We start from the raw sequence: 17,875 nt of genomic DNA, 5'->3' as shown, positions 1-17,875 counted from the left end.
GTTCAGATGGATGTTGTGTGTGTTCAGATGGATGTTGTGTGTGTTCAGATGGATGTTGCGTGTGGACAATGTTCAGATGGATGTTGTGTGTGGACAATGTTCAGATGGATGTTGGGTGTGGACAATGTTCAGATGGATGTTGCGTGTGGACAATGTTCAGATGGAAGTTGCGTGTGGACAATGTTTAGATGGATGTTGCGTGTGGACAATGTTCAGATGGAAGTTGCGTGTGGACAATGTTCAGATGGATGTTGGGTGTGGACAATGTTCAGATGGATGTTGCGTGTGGACAATGTTTAGATGGATGTTGGGTGTGGACAATGTTCAGATGGAAGTTGCGTGTGGACAATGTTCAGATGGATGTTGCGTGTGGACAATGTTCAGATGGAAGTTGCGTGTGGTGGACAATGTTCAGATGGATGTTGTGTGTGGACAATGTTCAGATGGAAGTTGCGTGTGGACAATGTTCAGATGGATGTTGGGTGTGGACAATGTTCAGATGGATGTTGGGTGTGGACAATGTTCAGATGGATGTTGCGTGTGGACAATGTTCAGATGGATGTTGCGTGTGGACAATGTTCAGATGGAAGTTGCGTGTGGTGGACAATGTTCAGATGGATGTTGTGTGTGGACAATGTTCAGATGGAAGTTGTGTGTGGACAATGTTCAGATGGATGTTGCGTGTGGACAATGTTCAGATGGAGGTTGTGTGTGGACAATGGTTAGATGGATGTTGTGTGTGGACAATGTTCAGATGGAAGTTGCGTGTTGTGGACAATGTTCAGATGGAAGTTGCGTGTGGTGGACAATGTTCAGATGGATGTTGTGTGTGGACAATGTTCAGATGGATGTTGGGTGTGGACAATGTTCAGATGGATGTTGCGTGTGGTGGACAATGTTCAGATGGATGTTGTGTGTGGACAATGTTCAGATGGATGTTGCGTGTGGACAATGTTCAGATGGATGTTGCGTGTGGTGGACAATGTTCAGATGGAGGTTGTGTGTGGACAATGTTCAGATGGATGTTGGGTGTGGACAATGTTCAGATGGATGTTGCGTGTGGACAATGTTCAGATGGATGTTGCGTGTGGACGATGTTCAGATGGAAGTTGCGTGTGTTCAGATGGAAGTTGCGTGTGGAACATTACTCGATACGCTGTGCCCCCAGGTTTGAGCACTACAACACCAAGTACATCAAACCCTTGCTGCTGAGAGAGAAACCAAAGACAAGAGAGACAAAAATCTTCCAAGTGTTCACTAAACTGAACCTGCGTGACGCCATCGACCACATCGAGACTCACGGCAACTTCTCCCCCGTCTCCATCCCTGCTGAACCCTCCCTAGCCAAGGTCATCAGGTCCTACTCCGTTGCAGAGTCTGTCAAGTGAGTTTCCATGGTTACCAAAGATCATGTTTGAATTTTACACAAAAAGCATAAGTGTTTCTTGACACTGGATATGATGTTTCACTATTAAAGTGTCTTTGAAACTTCTAGCCGTCATCTGTCATTAATGTTCACATGTTTTACATCTACTCTGTAACCATGGTTATAGGGTGGCATAGTGGTTCAAGCATTCGTCATGTCACAAGGAACCAAGTTTGATTCCTCATTTGGCTACACTGTGTGAAATCCATTTCTGTCATCCCTGGCCGTAATATTGATGGAACATTGCTTAGTACTTAATACTCACTCACGTATCTGAAACAATTTAGCTCAACTGAACAAAGCCCTTGGCTTAGAAACTTTTCATAGCAGCCATATTGAAAGTCACATTTTGTCAATTTCTCTCCCATTTCATCATTATCACTCTACCTGTGAAGATTCGGGGTAGAATGGGTCATAGGCGACTATGCTTGTCAGCAGAAGCGGCTAACCGGATTGGGTGGTCAGGCTCACTGAATTGGTTGATGCATCACTTTGTATCCTAATTGTGTAGACCAAAGCTCATGATGCCAATCACTGGAGCATCTGCGCCTGACACGATTATTTACAGACCGCAGTCATACAGCTGGAATATTGCTGAGTACGGCGTTAAACAACAAACAAACATAATCACTCACTACTCATAATTTCAGCACAGTGGACAGTGATCCCCCGATGGACTCCGGCAAGACTGTGCTGGACATGCAGTCCGTGGATGCCATCTACACCGAGAAGCTCGCAGGCGCTGGACACATTCACCACGTGCTAGAGGACTCCATGTTCAGGACGCGCAAGACGGTCAGTCCATACTCTACTCTGTTACCATCTGCTTTGTCAGTCCATACCCTACTGTTACCATCTGCTTTGTCAGTCCATACTCTACACTGTTACCATCTGCTTTGTCAGTCCATACTCTACTGTGTTGCCATCTGCTTTGTCAGTCCATACTCTACTCTGTTATCATCTGCTTTGTCAATCAATACCCTACTGTGTTGCCGTCTGCTTTGTCAGTCCATACTCTACTGTGTTGCCATCTGCTTTGTCAGTCCATACTCTACTCTGTTATCATCTGCTTTGTCAATCAATACCCTACTGTGTTACCATCTGCTTTGTCAGTCCATACTCTACTCTGTTATCATCTGCTTTGTCAATCAATACCCTACTGTGTTGCCATCTGCTTTGTCAGTCCATACACTACTGTGTTACCATCTGCTTTGTCAGTCCATACTCTACACTGTTACCATCTGCTTTGTCAGTCCATACTCTACACTGTTACCATCTGTTTTGTCAGTGTCAGTCCATACTCTACACTGTTACCATCTACTTTGTCAGTCCATACTCTACTCTGTTACAAAAAAAACACTCACCGAGTCCATGATTTAGTGCCATTACACATATTGCTCATACAATGATGGTCATGTCATGGTTTCCAGAGCTCGCCGACCCAGGTCCACTCTGTCTGTACCTCAGGAATCCTGACAAATGCGTTTCTATTCCAGCACATGTTTTTTATGAATTACCATGTCACATGCTGACTTTCAAACAACCAAACTTAGAAACCTACCCTTGTAAGTCATGTATACAGGGCCCATTACCAGCCAACAGCATCAGTTTCAAGAGTGAAGCTGACATGTCCAGAAACCAAGGCCCCCTTTGCACAAAGCGATCTAAGCGCTATGGTGATCGAAACTCCCTTACTTTAACATTGGCTTATGATAGTCATAGCATTAAGATCACTTTGTGCAACAGGGCCCATGTTTGTTGATCTTACATTAAAAAATTGTAGCTTTCAAGTTGTAGTGAATTTATTTTTTTGCCACATGTATAAATAATACAGACATAATGCCCAAGTGTGGAATAAAACAATGGCGAATTTAACCCATGCCATACCACAAGGTGGTGCTACCACATCACCCCTATTAAGCTGAGAAGAATGCAGCCTTGTTGTCTTCTAGGTTATTCTCTGAATCACTCAAACAAAAACATAGGATTAACAGCCCATATATCAATATTTTCAGTTTTACCAGAGATTTTATTTTTCGGTGTCTTAGGTACTCAATTTTCTATGGTATCTTCACATGAAAAAACATTTGGGTTCATGTCAAAATGGTTGGATCAGCAAGTCTTCTGCTGTGTGACAGAATGAAAAAACCTCCTCAATCTGTGGTAATGCCTAAATCTTACTATGTCTCAGCATGATACCAGAGTTACCACTCTTTCCTGCTATTTTAACCAAGCCACTTTAATGCAGACATTATCAGGCACGTAATTTACAACCTTCAACCAGTTGAAAAAAAGATTATATCAAACACTGAGTAGCCCATAAACCAGAAGACTACCTACTTCTGAGGATTAAAAAACTGCAGCATGTTGCTGATTGGTTGTGTATGTTGCCATGCCATCAAGCTGATCCACCAACTGCTGAATGCTAAGTCAGGGGATGTTGCTATAGGTATTGGTAGATTTGCCTTCTCCAGTTGACAAGTTGTGTTTTGTCTACTATGTTCTTTCATGTGATAATTATTTGAAAGGTTGGACTTGATTTTGTTAGCTCACCTGACTGAAAGTGAGTGTGTGTCATGTCTTGTTTTTCGGTCGTCAGTCATCTCCTTAGAAACCAGAGTACCAGTGAAGCTGAAACTTCACGTGCTTGTTCCCACCCAAGTTTGTTTGTAGTTTAACCCTGCACTCAGCAATATTCCCGGGCTCGATCGTAGCGCTACCAGTGGCTATTACCAGTTATGTCCCTTCTAAGCCTCTCCTATGGCCCAATCAGATTCTACCTCTCGTATCACTTGCATTTGCTTCAAATAAAATGGCGACGCCACGTCAGGACAATCTGCGCGATAATCAAGATCTTTATTGTGATAAAACGGGTCTTACATCGCCAAATGCATCAAATCATGTGAACACCTTGATTAAAAACATGAAATAATTTTGAAAATATCTGTTGACATCGAGTTGGCAGTGCACATGCTTTGCAAATCCTGCAATCGACTGAAATCTGCATGACAGTTAACAAACCTTATTTCGATTTTGTTGCGCGATTTTGATTGGACTATGCATAGACTCGTTAGTCCAGCCAAATTGTAACTCCATAATACCAGCCTAGTTGGGCAAGGGTGGAAACAGGACTTTTATAGACTGTTAACTCCCTTGCCTTGGGAAGATGTATTCCAGCTGTATGATGGTGGTCTGTAAATGGTCGAGACTGGACCAGACAATCCAGTGATTGACATCGATCTACACAATTGGGATACGATGACATGCATCAACCAAGTCAACTAGCATGAGCACCTGATCCCATTAGCTAATTCTTGCGACAAGAATAGTCGCCTTTTATGGGAAACATGGGATGCTGAAGGCCTAGTCTAGCCCGGATCTTCACAGGTCAACTGACTTTCTGAAGTAGATCTTAACAGACCTTTCTCATCTAATGGTGATATTATTTGAATACATGTGTTATGTCAAATGTTTCTGAAAAGCAAGTTGTGCATATATATGCTTATGTCACCTCTCCTTTAGAGGAACTGTATTGTTCTGTGGTACAACTGGTTGTTGTTTGGCTGTCAGTGTAGCATGAAGTCACACATACTAAATAAAATTGTTATAGATCCACACCTACATTCTTTGACGTAAAAATTATGATACAAAAATATAAGAACTGACTTTCACTTTGTGTGAGTTCACTGGAATATGAATTTTCATAGAGTGAGGGCCAAACATCAAACAGTCTAGCCCTCCTTACTCTATGAAGGCTCATACTCCAATGAACTCACACAAAGTGAAAGTCAGTTATTAAATGTACAACAATTAAAAATGTAAACAAAGACAGTCACTTTTTTTCTACACCCAGCGTAGCAACCTGCGTTCTTCTCTTCATTGGCCCTTTCACAGATCTTGATAACTTGGCTTCGTGGCCTGAAACATACCAGATTATATCATAGACGTGTATTCAGGTTGAGTAAATCAAGCGGCTTTCTTTTAGAATACGGAGCACTAAAATGTTAATATATATAGAGATTTGTGATATGACAGAGCATGTTCATTTTCCATTTATTTAATGGCAATTTATGAACATGCAGTAAAATATGGACCATTAATGTCTAGTTCTAGTACAAGTGGATAATTGAAATCAGTTAAAAAGTGGGATATTGAGCTTTGAATTATTGGATGAAACACGGACCCCTATGTGATGATATACTATTGCTGGTGAATAACATACCACTGTCTGGGAGATGATATTGTAGTATACCTGTAGTAGAGAATAGTAAATATGTGATGATGTACTATTGCTGGTGAATAACATACCATTGTCTGGGAGATAACATTACACATGTAGTATACCTGTAGTAGAGAATAGTAAATATGGGATGATATACTTTTGCTGGTGAATAACATACCATTGTCTGGGAGATGATATTGTAGTATACCTGTAGTAGAGAATAGTAAATATGTGATGATGTACTATTGCTGGTGAATAACATACCATTGTCTGGGAGATAACATTACACATGTAGTATACCTGTAGTAGAGAATAGTAAATATGGGATGATATACTTTTGCTGGTGAATAACATACCATTGTCTGGGAGATGATATTACACATGTAGTACACCTGTAGTAGAGAATAGTAAATATGGGATGATGTACTATTGCTGGTGAATAACATACCATTGTCTGGGAGATGACATTACACATGTAGTATACCTGTAGTAGAGAATAGTAAATATGGGATGATATACTTTTTCTGGTTAATAATATACCATTGTCTGGGAGATGATATTACACATGTAGTATACCTGTTGTAGAGAATAGTAAATATGTGACTGTCAGGCTGTGAGAAAACAAAAACCATTTGAATATTAGTGCATAAAATGATATTGCAACAATAAAGGGCAGTAACAATTATCCAAGGTAGTGGTGAATATAGGTTGTTTGTTACAAGACACTAAGCCTCAAGACCTGAAATCTTATCAGGAATCACCTGATGTTCTGTGTTTTGGTTGCTTACCTGGAGTGGAGTTGGCCAGGTGCATGACACCTGTGGTTCAGGTAGGACAATCCACCAGCTGTTGTGTATTGCCCCAGCACAGGAAGGTGACAGTCACTGCCTGGAGCCTCTCCAGTATGTGGAGATTTCACCAGACTGTGTTTTGATGTTGACTAGAGGTTGATAAAAGGTTATGACTTCAAGGCATTTTAAACATATATTGTTGAGTGTATGTGTTTGACATATTTGATGTGAAAAGACACTTGGGTGAGATTCTATTTATTATCCCAAATCATTCTTCCAACATTTTCAGTTTGTAAACAGTAATAACCAGGGTCTTTGAATGTACAGCTAACCAGCATCAGTGGTAAAGAGATTGGTGATAACATTTGATGGTAACCGATGATGTCACAATGGTTGCAGTTGGATGGTTTGTTGTTTAACACCGCACTCAGCAATATTCCAGTTATATGACGGCAGTCTGTAAATAGTAGAGTCTGGACCATTGTTTTTAGAGGTGACTAACGGGATCAGGTGGTCAGGCTCGCTGACTTGGTTGAGGCATGTAATCGATCCCAATTGCGTGGATCGATGCTCATGATATCAATCACTGGATTGTCTGGTTCGGACTCGATTATTTACAGACTGCCATCATATGGATGGAATATTGCTGAGTGCAGCGTAAAGCAACAAACCAACCAACCAACCACCTCACCTCACCTCTACAATCACATCCCATGCATTCATTTGAATCCTTCAGGACATTACCTCCAATGTTTCTCTATTTATCAAGTAGAACTCTTCCAAGATGTAAAATACCACTAGTTCATGGTAATGCAACCTCTTTGTACTGTATGTATGTCCTTCAGAATATCCCAGTGAGGTTAGGAATGGCCTTAACAACCTATGCTGGTCGTACGAAGCGACCAAATGGATCAGGTGGTCAGACTGGGTGGTTGATTGCGTGTCATGGCACCCCAACAGCCCACATCATTCCTCCAACTTTTTAGGTTTGTAGACAGTTATAATCAGTTTCTTAAGTGTAAAAGAACAGCTTCAATAGTGGAGCCATTAGTGATGTCATTTGATTGTGACGTCATGGTAAACAATGATGCCACAATGGTCTACAAAGCATTGTGATGCAATTTCATTGCAGTGATATCTACAATGTAGATAAAGCTTGATCTCACCCAAGCGATATCTCCTGTGGGAGCCAGTTTTTAGATGATAAAAAGTTGTTATCCATAAAAAAAGTGTCATGTATTCATGTTCTCCCTACTTCTAAATGCTTATCAAAGACTTTATTATTATTTTATCAGGATTGGGAGGTCATTCAAAAAAGGTACCACATGTGTTCAGAGAAATTGAAAAAACACCACATTATAGGCATGTGTTGGGTAGTATGGTGATTTATTTTCATAATAACTAGTTTTAAATGTCTGAAGATTTATGTCATTGAATAAAGTTGAGCTTCAGTACCTGTGGTACTCAATTCTAGACTTTCTATCAAGGTGTAAACATTCCTTGGTTAGACAGTTTCCATGGCCATAAATATTCCATGTCATTACCAGAAACCAGTTGCCGTGGTAATTTTATGTCTCAGTTTACTTGTCTGGCAATAACTGAAGAAATATGACACTTGTACGCCTCCATATGATTCAGTCTATGACAATGGCAGGATTTGTTAATTGTCAAGTGATTCTCAATGTCATGTTGAGGACATCTGTGCAATATTCATACAGCATGTTACCGTGACAACAATGTCATGTAATACCGGCGTACCCACAATGTAACGCTGGAATACCCAAGACCATCATCATTTTGGGCTTTTCTCCCACTTTAATCTGACATGCCATGATATAGCTGGGATACTTTTTAAACCAGCATTAAACCCATCTCATACACTCACTCATGTTTGTGTACTTTGGTTTAGAGACCCGTGAAGATCCGGGGTAGAATAGGTCGTAAACAACCCATGCTTGCCGTGAAAGGCAACTATGCATGTCGTCAAAGGCGACTAATGGGATCGGTGGTCAGACTGGCTGACTTGGTTGATGCATGTCATCAATCCCAATTGCGTGCATCGTTGCTCATGATTTTATCACTGGATTGTCTGGTCCAGACTTGATTATTTACAGACCACCGTCATGTAGCTGGAATATTGCTGAGTGCGGCTTTAAACAATAAACCAACCAACCAATCTTTGGTTTAGAAGCTAAGTTGATTTGTTAACTATGGTTCTAACCTGTTTTTTCTTTACTAAATGTTCAAGATTTCCTTGAATGATAACTTACTTTGAAGGCCAGTACTGATTCTACCTGACTTTAGTCTGTCTGGAGATGTCAGAAAAAGGCAGTCAAGGCACAACCCATATGTTATATATTATCAACACTCACTGACTTTAAAAGCAGAATATGTAGTAAACAAAATTTTTAAATCTGTATGTAATCCTTTTTATTTCCATGGAAACAAGATATGCCTTCTGAAAATTTTCCAACAATCAATCTGAATTACTGACAACCGCCTGCAGAGTTTTAGCGGTACTATGAGCTTAATGAATCCTGCCAATAATAATCAGTAACTACAGCTTATGAGACCAAGTCTCTCATGACTCACATGAACGAAGCAGTGTGATGGTTTCACCCTTAGCTCACCTTATTTGCACATCTGGAATCAAATTGCGTGTGACATTCTGTATAAGAAACCGGATTGAACAGGGGAGGTTATTGATTAATGCTGACTTTTTGAAATACAGGAATCCCCTAGGTTAACTGATACCATGGTTCTGAAATACCTGCAGAAGAAAGCAAGTCTTCCTCCATACTAATCAGTAGGCAGTTCAAAGTCTGATAGTCTGATGGAGGTTACAAGGTTATGAGTTGTGATTCCAAGAATATTCAAAACATTTGTGACAACACACTGTCACAAACACAAAATGAAAAATGAATATGAGACTGTTTACGAGTTGTATGGCCTCCAGAGTATTAAAGACTATAACCCAACAGACAATATCTTGAGTCTGCTTCAGCTAGGGATCTGTTGTCCACAATGACTACAGATTGTTTCTAGGGCTTGCTAAAAAGCTCGATAATCAGAATTATCGTCGATGGGAAGAAATAACAACAATTATTGATGGGAAATTTTGGCTATCAAAAATAACTTACGTAAACTATTGTTATAAAATAAAGTTTAGATTTACCGAAACAGACTTGTTATTGTCAATCATCTCAATTATCGAAGCTGGAAAGCAACTGTTTTTGTTTTATCTCCAATGTCCACAAAGCAATCCATGCATTAATGTGTCACTGCTCACCAGTGGCGTGAAATAAAGGTTACTTCTCCGATGTTTATCAATAATTGATCGATATTTCATTAGCAATTATCGATCTCTATATGTATGTTGATAGCAAGCCCTAGCGTTTAAAGGCCTGTCTGATGGAGCATGTAAACACGGGACTCCTGTCCAGACAAAAAGAGCTGAATTCTCTTAAGTCCTCTTCTTCAACCACTTCTCCTTTCAGCCTTCTTCTTTCCTGCTTCATCTCTTCCCATTCATTTTACTTTTTGTCTATAGTGTGCAGAGTTGTAGCCCTTACGTGTGCTAGGATCTGATGATTCTGGGTTTGAATCCCAGATTTCTCTGATCATGATTCTTAGTTTGACAGATCCTTGCCCAGGCTTTCAGCAAATGTTTAAAGCAACATCAATTATGGTTTCCCCTTGTATTTATAACCGACCAGTATTTCAGGTTTCCCTCCCGTATTTAACTGACCATCACTTCAGGTTTCCCTCTCATATTTAGCTGACCATCACTTCAGGTTTCCCCTTGTATTTCACTCATCATCACTTCAGGTTTTCCTCCCATATCTAACTGACCATCACTTCAGGTTTCCCCTTGTATTTAGCTGACCATCACTTCAGGTTTCCCTCCCGTATTTAACTGACCATCACTTCAGGTTTCCTTCCTGTATTTAACTGACCATCACTTCAGGTTTCCCCTTGTATTTATAACCGACCAGTACTTCAGGTTTCACCTTGTATTTATAACTGACCATCACTTCAGGTTTCCCTCCCATATTTAACTAACCATCACTTGAGGTTTCCCTCACGTATTTATAACTGACCATCACTTCAGGTTTCCCTCCCAGATTTAGCTGACCATCACTTCAGGTTTCCCTTTGTATTTATAACTGACCATCACTTCAGGTTTTCCCTTGTATTTCACTGACCATCACTTCAGGTTTCCCTCCCGTATTTGTAACTGACCATCACTTCAGGTTTCCCTCCCGTATTTATAACTGACCATCACTTCAGGTTTCCCCTTGTATTTATAACCGACCATCATTCTGGTTTCCCCTTGTATTTATAACTGACCATCACTTCAGGTTTCCCCTTGTATTTCACTGACCATCACTTCAGGTTTCCCTCCTGTATTTATAACTGACCATCACTTCAGTTTTCCCCTTGTATTTATAACTGACCATCACTTCAGGTTTCCCTCCTGTATTTATAACTGACCATCACTTCAGGTTCCCCCTTGTATTTATAACTGATCATCACTTCAGGTTTCCCCTTGTATTCATAACTGACCATCACTTCAGGTTTCCCCTTGTATTTATAACTGACCATCACTTCAGGTTTCCCTCTCGTATTTTCCTGACCATTACTTCAGGTTTCCCTCTCAGATTTAGCTGACCATCACTTCAGGTTTCCCCTTGTATTTATAACTGACCATCACTTCAGGTTTCCCCTTGTATTTATAACTGACCATCACTTCAGGTTTACCCTTGTATCTATAACTGACCATCACTTCAGGTTTCCCCATTGTATTTACAACTGACCATCACTTCAGGTTTCCCTGCTGTATTTATAACTGACCATCACTTCAGGTTTCCCCTTGTATTTCACTGACCATCACTTCAGGTTTCCCCTTGTATTTATAACTGACCATCACTTCAGGTTTCCCTCCCATATTTTCCTGACCATCACTTCAGGTTTCCCCTTGTATTTCACTGACCATCACTTCAGGTTTCCCCTTGTATTTATAGCTGACCATCACTTCAGGTTTCCCTCCTGTACTTTCCTGACCATCACTTCAGGTTTCCCTCCTGTACTTTCCTGACCATCACTTCAGGTTTCACTCTCAGATTTAGCTGACCATCACTTCAGGTTTCCCCTTGTATTTATAACTGACCATCACTTCAGGTTTCCCCTTGTATTTATAACTGTCCATCACTTCAGGTTTCCCCTTGTATTTATAACTGACCATCACTTCAGGTTTCCCCTTGTATTTATAACTGACCATCACTTCAGGTTTCCCCTTGTATCTATAACTGACCATCACTTCAGGTTTCCCCTTGTATTTATAACTGACCATCACTTCAGGTTCCCCCTTGTATTTATAACTGACCATCACTTCAGGTTTCCCTCCCATATTTTCCTGACCATCACTTCAGGTTTCCCCTTGTATTTCACTGACCATCACTTCAGGTTTCCCCTTGTATTTATAGCTGACCATCACTTCAGGTTTCCCCTTGTATCTATAACTGACCATCACTTCAGGTTTCCCCTTGTATTTATAACTGACCATCACTTCAGGTTTCCCTTCGTATTTTCCTGACCATCACTTCAGGTTTCCCCTTGTATTTCACTGACCATCACTTCAGGTTTCCCCTTGTATTTATAACTGACCATCACTTCAGGTTTCCCCTTGTATTTATAACTGACCATCACTTCAGGTTTCCCTGCTATATCTATAACTGACCATCACTTCAGGTTTCCCTCCTGTATTTATAACTGACCATCACTTCAGGTTTCCCCTTGTATTTCACTGACCATCACTTGAGGTTTCCCCTTGTATCTATAACTGACCATCACTTCAGGTTTCCCTCCCATATTTAGCTGACCATCACTTCAGGTTTCCCTCTCGTATTTAACTGACCATCACTTCAGGTTTCCCTCCCATATTTCGCTGACCATTACTTCAGGTTTCCCCTTGTATTTATAACTGACCATCACTTCAGGTTTCCCTCCCATATTTCGCTGACCATCACTTCAGGTTTCCCCTTGTATTTATAACTGACCATCACTTCAGGTTTCCCCTTGTATTTCACTGACCATCACTTCAGGTTTCCCCTTGTATTTATAGCTGACCATCACTTCAGGTTTCCCTCCTGTACTTTCCTGACCATCACTTCAGGTTTCCCTCCTGTACTTCCCTGACCATCACTTCAGGTTTCCCTCTCAGATTTAGCTGACCATCACTTCAGGTTTCCCCTTGTATTTATATCTGACCATCACTTCAGGTTTCCCCTTGTATTTATAACTGTCCATCACTTCAGGTTTCCCCTTGTATTTATAACTGACCATCACTTCAGGTTCCCCCTTGTATTTATAACTGACCATCACTTCAGGTTTCCCCTTGTATCTATAACTGACCATCACTTCAGGTTTCCCCTTGTATTTATAACTGACCATCACTTCAGGTTTCCCTTCGTATTTTCCTGACCATCACTTCAGGTTTCCCCTTGTATTTATAACTGTCCATCACTTCAGGTTTCCCCTTGTATTTATAACTGACCATCACTTCAGGTTCCCCCTTGTATTTATAACTGACCATCACTTCAGGTTTCCCCTTGTATCTATAACTGACCATCACTTCAGGTTTCCCCTTGTATTTATAACTGACCATCACTTCAGGTTTCCCTTCGTATTTTCCTGACCATCACTTCAGGTTTCCCCCTGTATTTCACTGACCATCACTTCAGGTTTCCCCTGGTATTTATAACTGACCATCACTTCAGGTTTCCCTGCTGTATTTATAACTGACCATCACTTCAGGTTTCCCTCCTGTATCTATAACTGACCATCACTTCAGGTTTCCCCTTGTATTTCACTGACCATCACTTGAGGTTTCCCCTTGTATCTATAACTGACCATCACTTCAGGTTTCCCTCCCATATTTAGCTGACCATCACTTCAGGTTTCCCTCTCGTATTTAACTGACCATCACTTCAGGTTTCCCACCCATATTTCGCTGACCATCACTTCAGGTTTCCCTCCTGTACTTTCCTGACCATCACTTAAGACTTCTCTCCTATATTTATCTAACTATCACACAAGCACTGATGATGATACTGCTTGTCTGCCTCGTATGAATCACAGACTTATGGACCACAAGAATCCATATATCTAACCAAGGATTTCATGTGGAATTTAAGTATTACTAAATTCTGCTGTGGAAGCGAGTAAAATAATGATGTGAAGGGAGGCTAGATATTGCTGTCTTTAGTGGTGTAACGATACAGCAATACAGTGTTGTATAGCAATTCGAGGCCCAGGATACAATCCATTACTTTATTTCTTTGTTACAAGTTATAATGGTGTAAAAACACATGAATAATAACAGAAAGTGTTCAACCACAAGCTAATGCAGATTTTCTAGTATTTCATGCTTGGACAGTAAGAGCATGACATTCACAGTGCCCTCTACCAATACATTACTGTCCTAAGATATCCAATCTTTGATCTCTGAAATTTAATAACATATGATTCAGGATTGTTATTCACCTTCAAAAAGAAAGAATATCAACTTGTGAAATAGAAGTACTGTATTGGGATACGAATTGTATCACACCCAGGGTATCAGGATATGTATCGTAGTTGGACCCAACTGTATCCTTACAGCTCTAGATGTCTTACGATGTGAGGCTAGGGTAAATAGTGTGGTCTTGAGATGTAAGGGGAGGGTAAATAGTGTGGTCTTGAGATGATAGGGGAGGGTAAATAGTGACGTCTTATGATGTGAGGGGAGGGTAAAGTGTGATGTCTTATGATGGGAGGGGAGGGTAAAGTGTGATGTCTTATGATGGGAGGGGAGGGTAAAGTGTGATGTCTTATGATGGGAGGGGAGAGTAAACAGTGATGTCTTATGATGGGAGGGGAGGGTAAATAGTGATGTCTCGTGATGTGAGGGGAGGGTAAATAGTGATGTCTTATGATGTGAGGGGAGGGTATAGAGTGATGTCTTTTGATGTGAGGGGGGGGGTAAAGTGTGATGTCTTATGATGGGAGGGGGGGTAAACAGTGATGTCTTATGATGGGAGGGGAGGGTAAATAGTGATGTCTTATGATGGGAGGGGGGGGGTAAACAGTGATGTCTTATGATGGGAGGGGAGGGTAAATAGTGATGTCTTATGATGGGAGGGGAGGGTAAATAGTGATGTCTTATGATGTGAGGGGAGGGTAAATAGTGATGTCTTATGATGTGAGGTGAGGGTAAATAGTGATGTCTTATGATGGGAGGGGAGGGTAAATAGTGATGTCTTATGATGGAAGGGGAGGGTAAATAGTGATGTCTTATGATGTGAGGGGAGGGTAAATAGTGATGTCTTATGATGGGAGGGGAGGGTAAATAGTGATGTCTTATGATGGGAGGGGAGGGTAAATAGTGTGGTCTTATGATGGGAGGGGAGGGTAAATATTGATGTCTTATGATGTGAGGGGAGGGTCAATAGTGATGTCTTATGATGGGAGGGGAGGGTAAATAGTGATGTCTTATGGTGGGAGGGGAGGGTAAATAGTGATGTCTTATGATGGGAGGTGAGGGTAAATAGTGAAGTCATATGATGTGAGGGGAGGGTAAATAGTGATGTCTTATGATGGGAGGGGAGGGTAAAGAGTGATGTCTTATGATGGGAGGTGAGGGTAAATAGTGATGTCTTATGATGGGAGGGGAGGGTAAATAGTGATGTCTTATGATGGGAGGTGAGGGTAAATAGTGATGTCATATGATGTGAGAGGAGGGTAAATAGTGATGTCTTATGATGGGAGGTGAGGGTAAATAGTGATGTCTTATGATGGGAGGGGAGGGTAAATAGTGATGTCTTATGATGTGAGGGGAGGGTAAATAGTGATGTCTTATGATGGGAGGTGAGGGTAAATAGTGATGTCTTATGATGGGAGGGGAGGGTAAATAGTGATGTCTTATGATGGGAGGGGAGGGTAAAGAGTGATGTCTTATGATGGGAGGGGAGGGTAAATAGTGATGTCTTATGATGTGAGAGGAGGGTAAATAGTAATGTCTTATGATGGGAGGGGAGGGTAAATAGTGATGTCTTATGATGGGAGAGGAGGGTAAATAGTGATGTCTTATGATGAGAGGGGAGGGTAAATAGTGATGTCTTATGATGGGAGGGGAAGGTAAATAGTGATGTCATCATGATAGAGGATCATATCTATCTTCCATCGTTTTATAATATGGTTGTTTCCCTAATGTAAATGAGAATTTAAATTGCTACAGAAACATTTATAACACAGTTAGATTGTTCTGACAGCCTCAGACAGGGTTGTTAAGATGTTGTAGATGTGACAACTTGTTTTTTTAGAAGTAACAAGTTCTAACCAGGACAGTATTCTACAGTTGTAAATATAACAAGTTGTCACCAAGACAGTAGTTTATTTCTATAGATGTAATAAGGGTGTCACCACAACAGTATTCTACTGTTTTTAGATGTAACAAGTTGTCAGCCAGACAGTTATTGTTCGACTGTAGTGGTGCGGTTCTTTGTGGGCAGGTAGTCATAAATAGGTCAGGGTTTTCTCTTTTCACACATTCTGCTGCTCACTTACACGGCAATTCACTAACATTAAACCCACATAACTGTCACTTGAGAAGATGAGGCAGTGGCATTTATGGAAACACTTGAATCAGACCTGTCTTAGTTTATGACAGGAAGGTTGTAAAGGTTCTATTTGGAGATATATATATATAGAAATAGTGAGAATAGAATAGAATTCAAGGTTAAATACACTGCCCCAGGGCATCTTTGTAAACTGAATTATGATGAAATATATGTAGCTGTTTCTATGGCAACTCTTGGAAATTAAGTATGATCCAACACTGAAACATTTTACCTTGAACACTTCCTATATGACATGCGGTGTTGTTAGGGTTAACTATTACAGTACACACTTCCTATATGACATGCGGTGTTGTTAGGGTTAACTATTACAGTACACACTTCCTATATGACATGCGGTGTTGTTAGGGTTAACTATTACAGTGCACACTTCCTATATGACATGCGGTGTTGTTAGGGTTAACTATTACAGTACACACTTCCTATATGACATGCGGTGTTGTTAGGGTTAACTATTACAGTGCACACTTCCTATATGACATGCGGTGTTGTTAGGGTTGACTATTACATTACACACTTCCTATATGTCATGCGGTGTTGTTAGGGTTAACTATTACAGTACACACTTCCTGTATGACATGCAGTGTTGTTAGGGTTAACTATTACAGTGCACACTTCCTATATGACATGCGGTGTTGTTAGGGTTAACTATTACATTACACACTTCCTATATGACATGTGGTGTTGTTAGGGTTAACTATTACATTACACACTTCCTATATGACTTGCGGTGTTGTTAGGGTTAACTATTACATTACACACTTCCTATATGACATGCGGTGTTATTAGGGTTAACAAATACAGTGCACACTGCCTATATGACATGCGGTGTTGTTAGGGTTAACTATTACAGTACACACTTCCTATATGACATGCGGTGTTGTTAGGGTTAACTATTACATTACACACTTCCTATATGACATGTGGTGTTATTAGGGTTAACAAATACAGTGCACACTGCCTATATGACATGCGGTGTTGTTAGGGTTAACTATTACAGTACACACTTCCTATATGACATGCAGTGTTATTAGGGTTAACTATTACAGTGCACACTGCCTATATGACATGCGGTGTTGTTAGGGTTAACTATTACAGTGCACACTTCCTGTATGACATGTGGTGTTGTTAGGGTTAACTATTACAGTGCACACTTCCTGTATGACATGCAGTGTTGTTAGGGTTAACTATTACAGTGCACACAATAGGGGAAGAAACTGACTTGGGTAGACATTTACAAACTTTCCAGTTTTAAGTAAAATACTTATTATTTGAGCCAAGAATGTGTTCTCTCTTCAACTGCTGTGTAGTGAGCTGAGCCACACAGTGTAACAATAGATAGATGATCACTGAGAAATTCAGTGTTCACTGGAAATAGAATAAATCTGTGCCATTGACGTCATGTTGTGTAAGTAAATAAGGGGTTTGTTCACTACACAGTGTGTCAAACAATTCAGTTAGTCGTGGGTCACAGACATTGTGCTCACCTCAAGTGAAGAGTTCACCATGAAACAGATATTATCGAGTGATACATCTGCAGAGGTCAGCTCAATGTCATCTTGAAATGAAATCATCCATTCACAAGATGAGAAATAACAGGTCTTTTAGAAAAATGTTCATGAAATGGAATTATTTATGTTTTGAGTTTTACTGATCACTCCTAAGTGAAGTCTTGGATTGAAATTTAGAGTGAGTGAGTGAGTATGGTTTTACGTCGCTTTTAGCAATATTCTAGCAATATCAGGGCGGGGGACACCAG

General features: G+C 40.5%; 1 protein-coding gene across 1 annotated transcript in view; it reads left to right on the top strand.

Moving 5' to 3' along the window:
• The window catches only part of LOC139453985 (probable Na(+)/H(+) antiporter nhx-9), an 81,379-nt gene that overhangs the window by 40,165 nt on the left and 23,339 nt on the right, over positions 1 to 17,875 (top strand). Inside the window, exons 8-9 of the mRNA XM_071235455.1 lie at positions 1,169 to 1,384; positions 2,077 to 2,221. Of these exons, the coding sequence (XP_071091556.1) occupies positions 1,169 to 1,384; positions 2,077 to 2,221 (361 nt within the window). The remainder of the gene's footprint in view (positions 1 to 1,168; positions 1,385 to 2,076; positions 2,222 to 17,875) is intronic.

The sequence above is a fragment of the Haliotis cracherodii genome, unplaced genomic scaffold (genome assembly GCF_022045235.1).
Source record: "Haliotis cracherodii isolate W230 unplaced genomic scaffold, xgHalCrac1.p SCAF_10, whole genome shotgun sequence".
NCBI lineage: Eukaryota > Metazoa > Mollusca > Gastropoda > Lepetellida > Haliotidae > Haliotis > Haliotis cracherodii.
The sequence above is the reverse complement of the archived record's forward strand: the minus strand, read 5'-3'. Positions and strand labels throughout refer to the sequence as shown.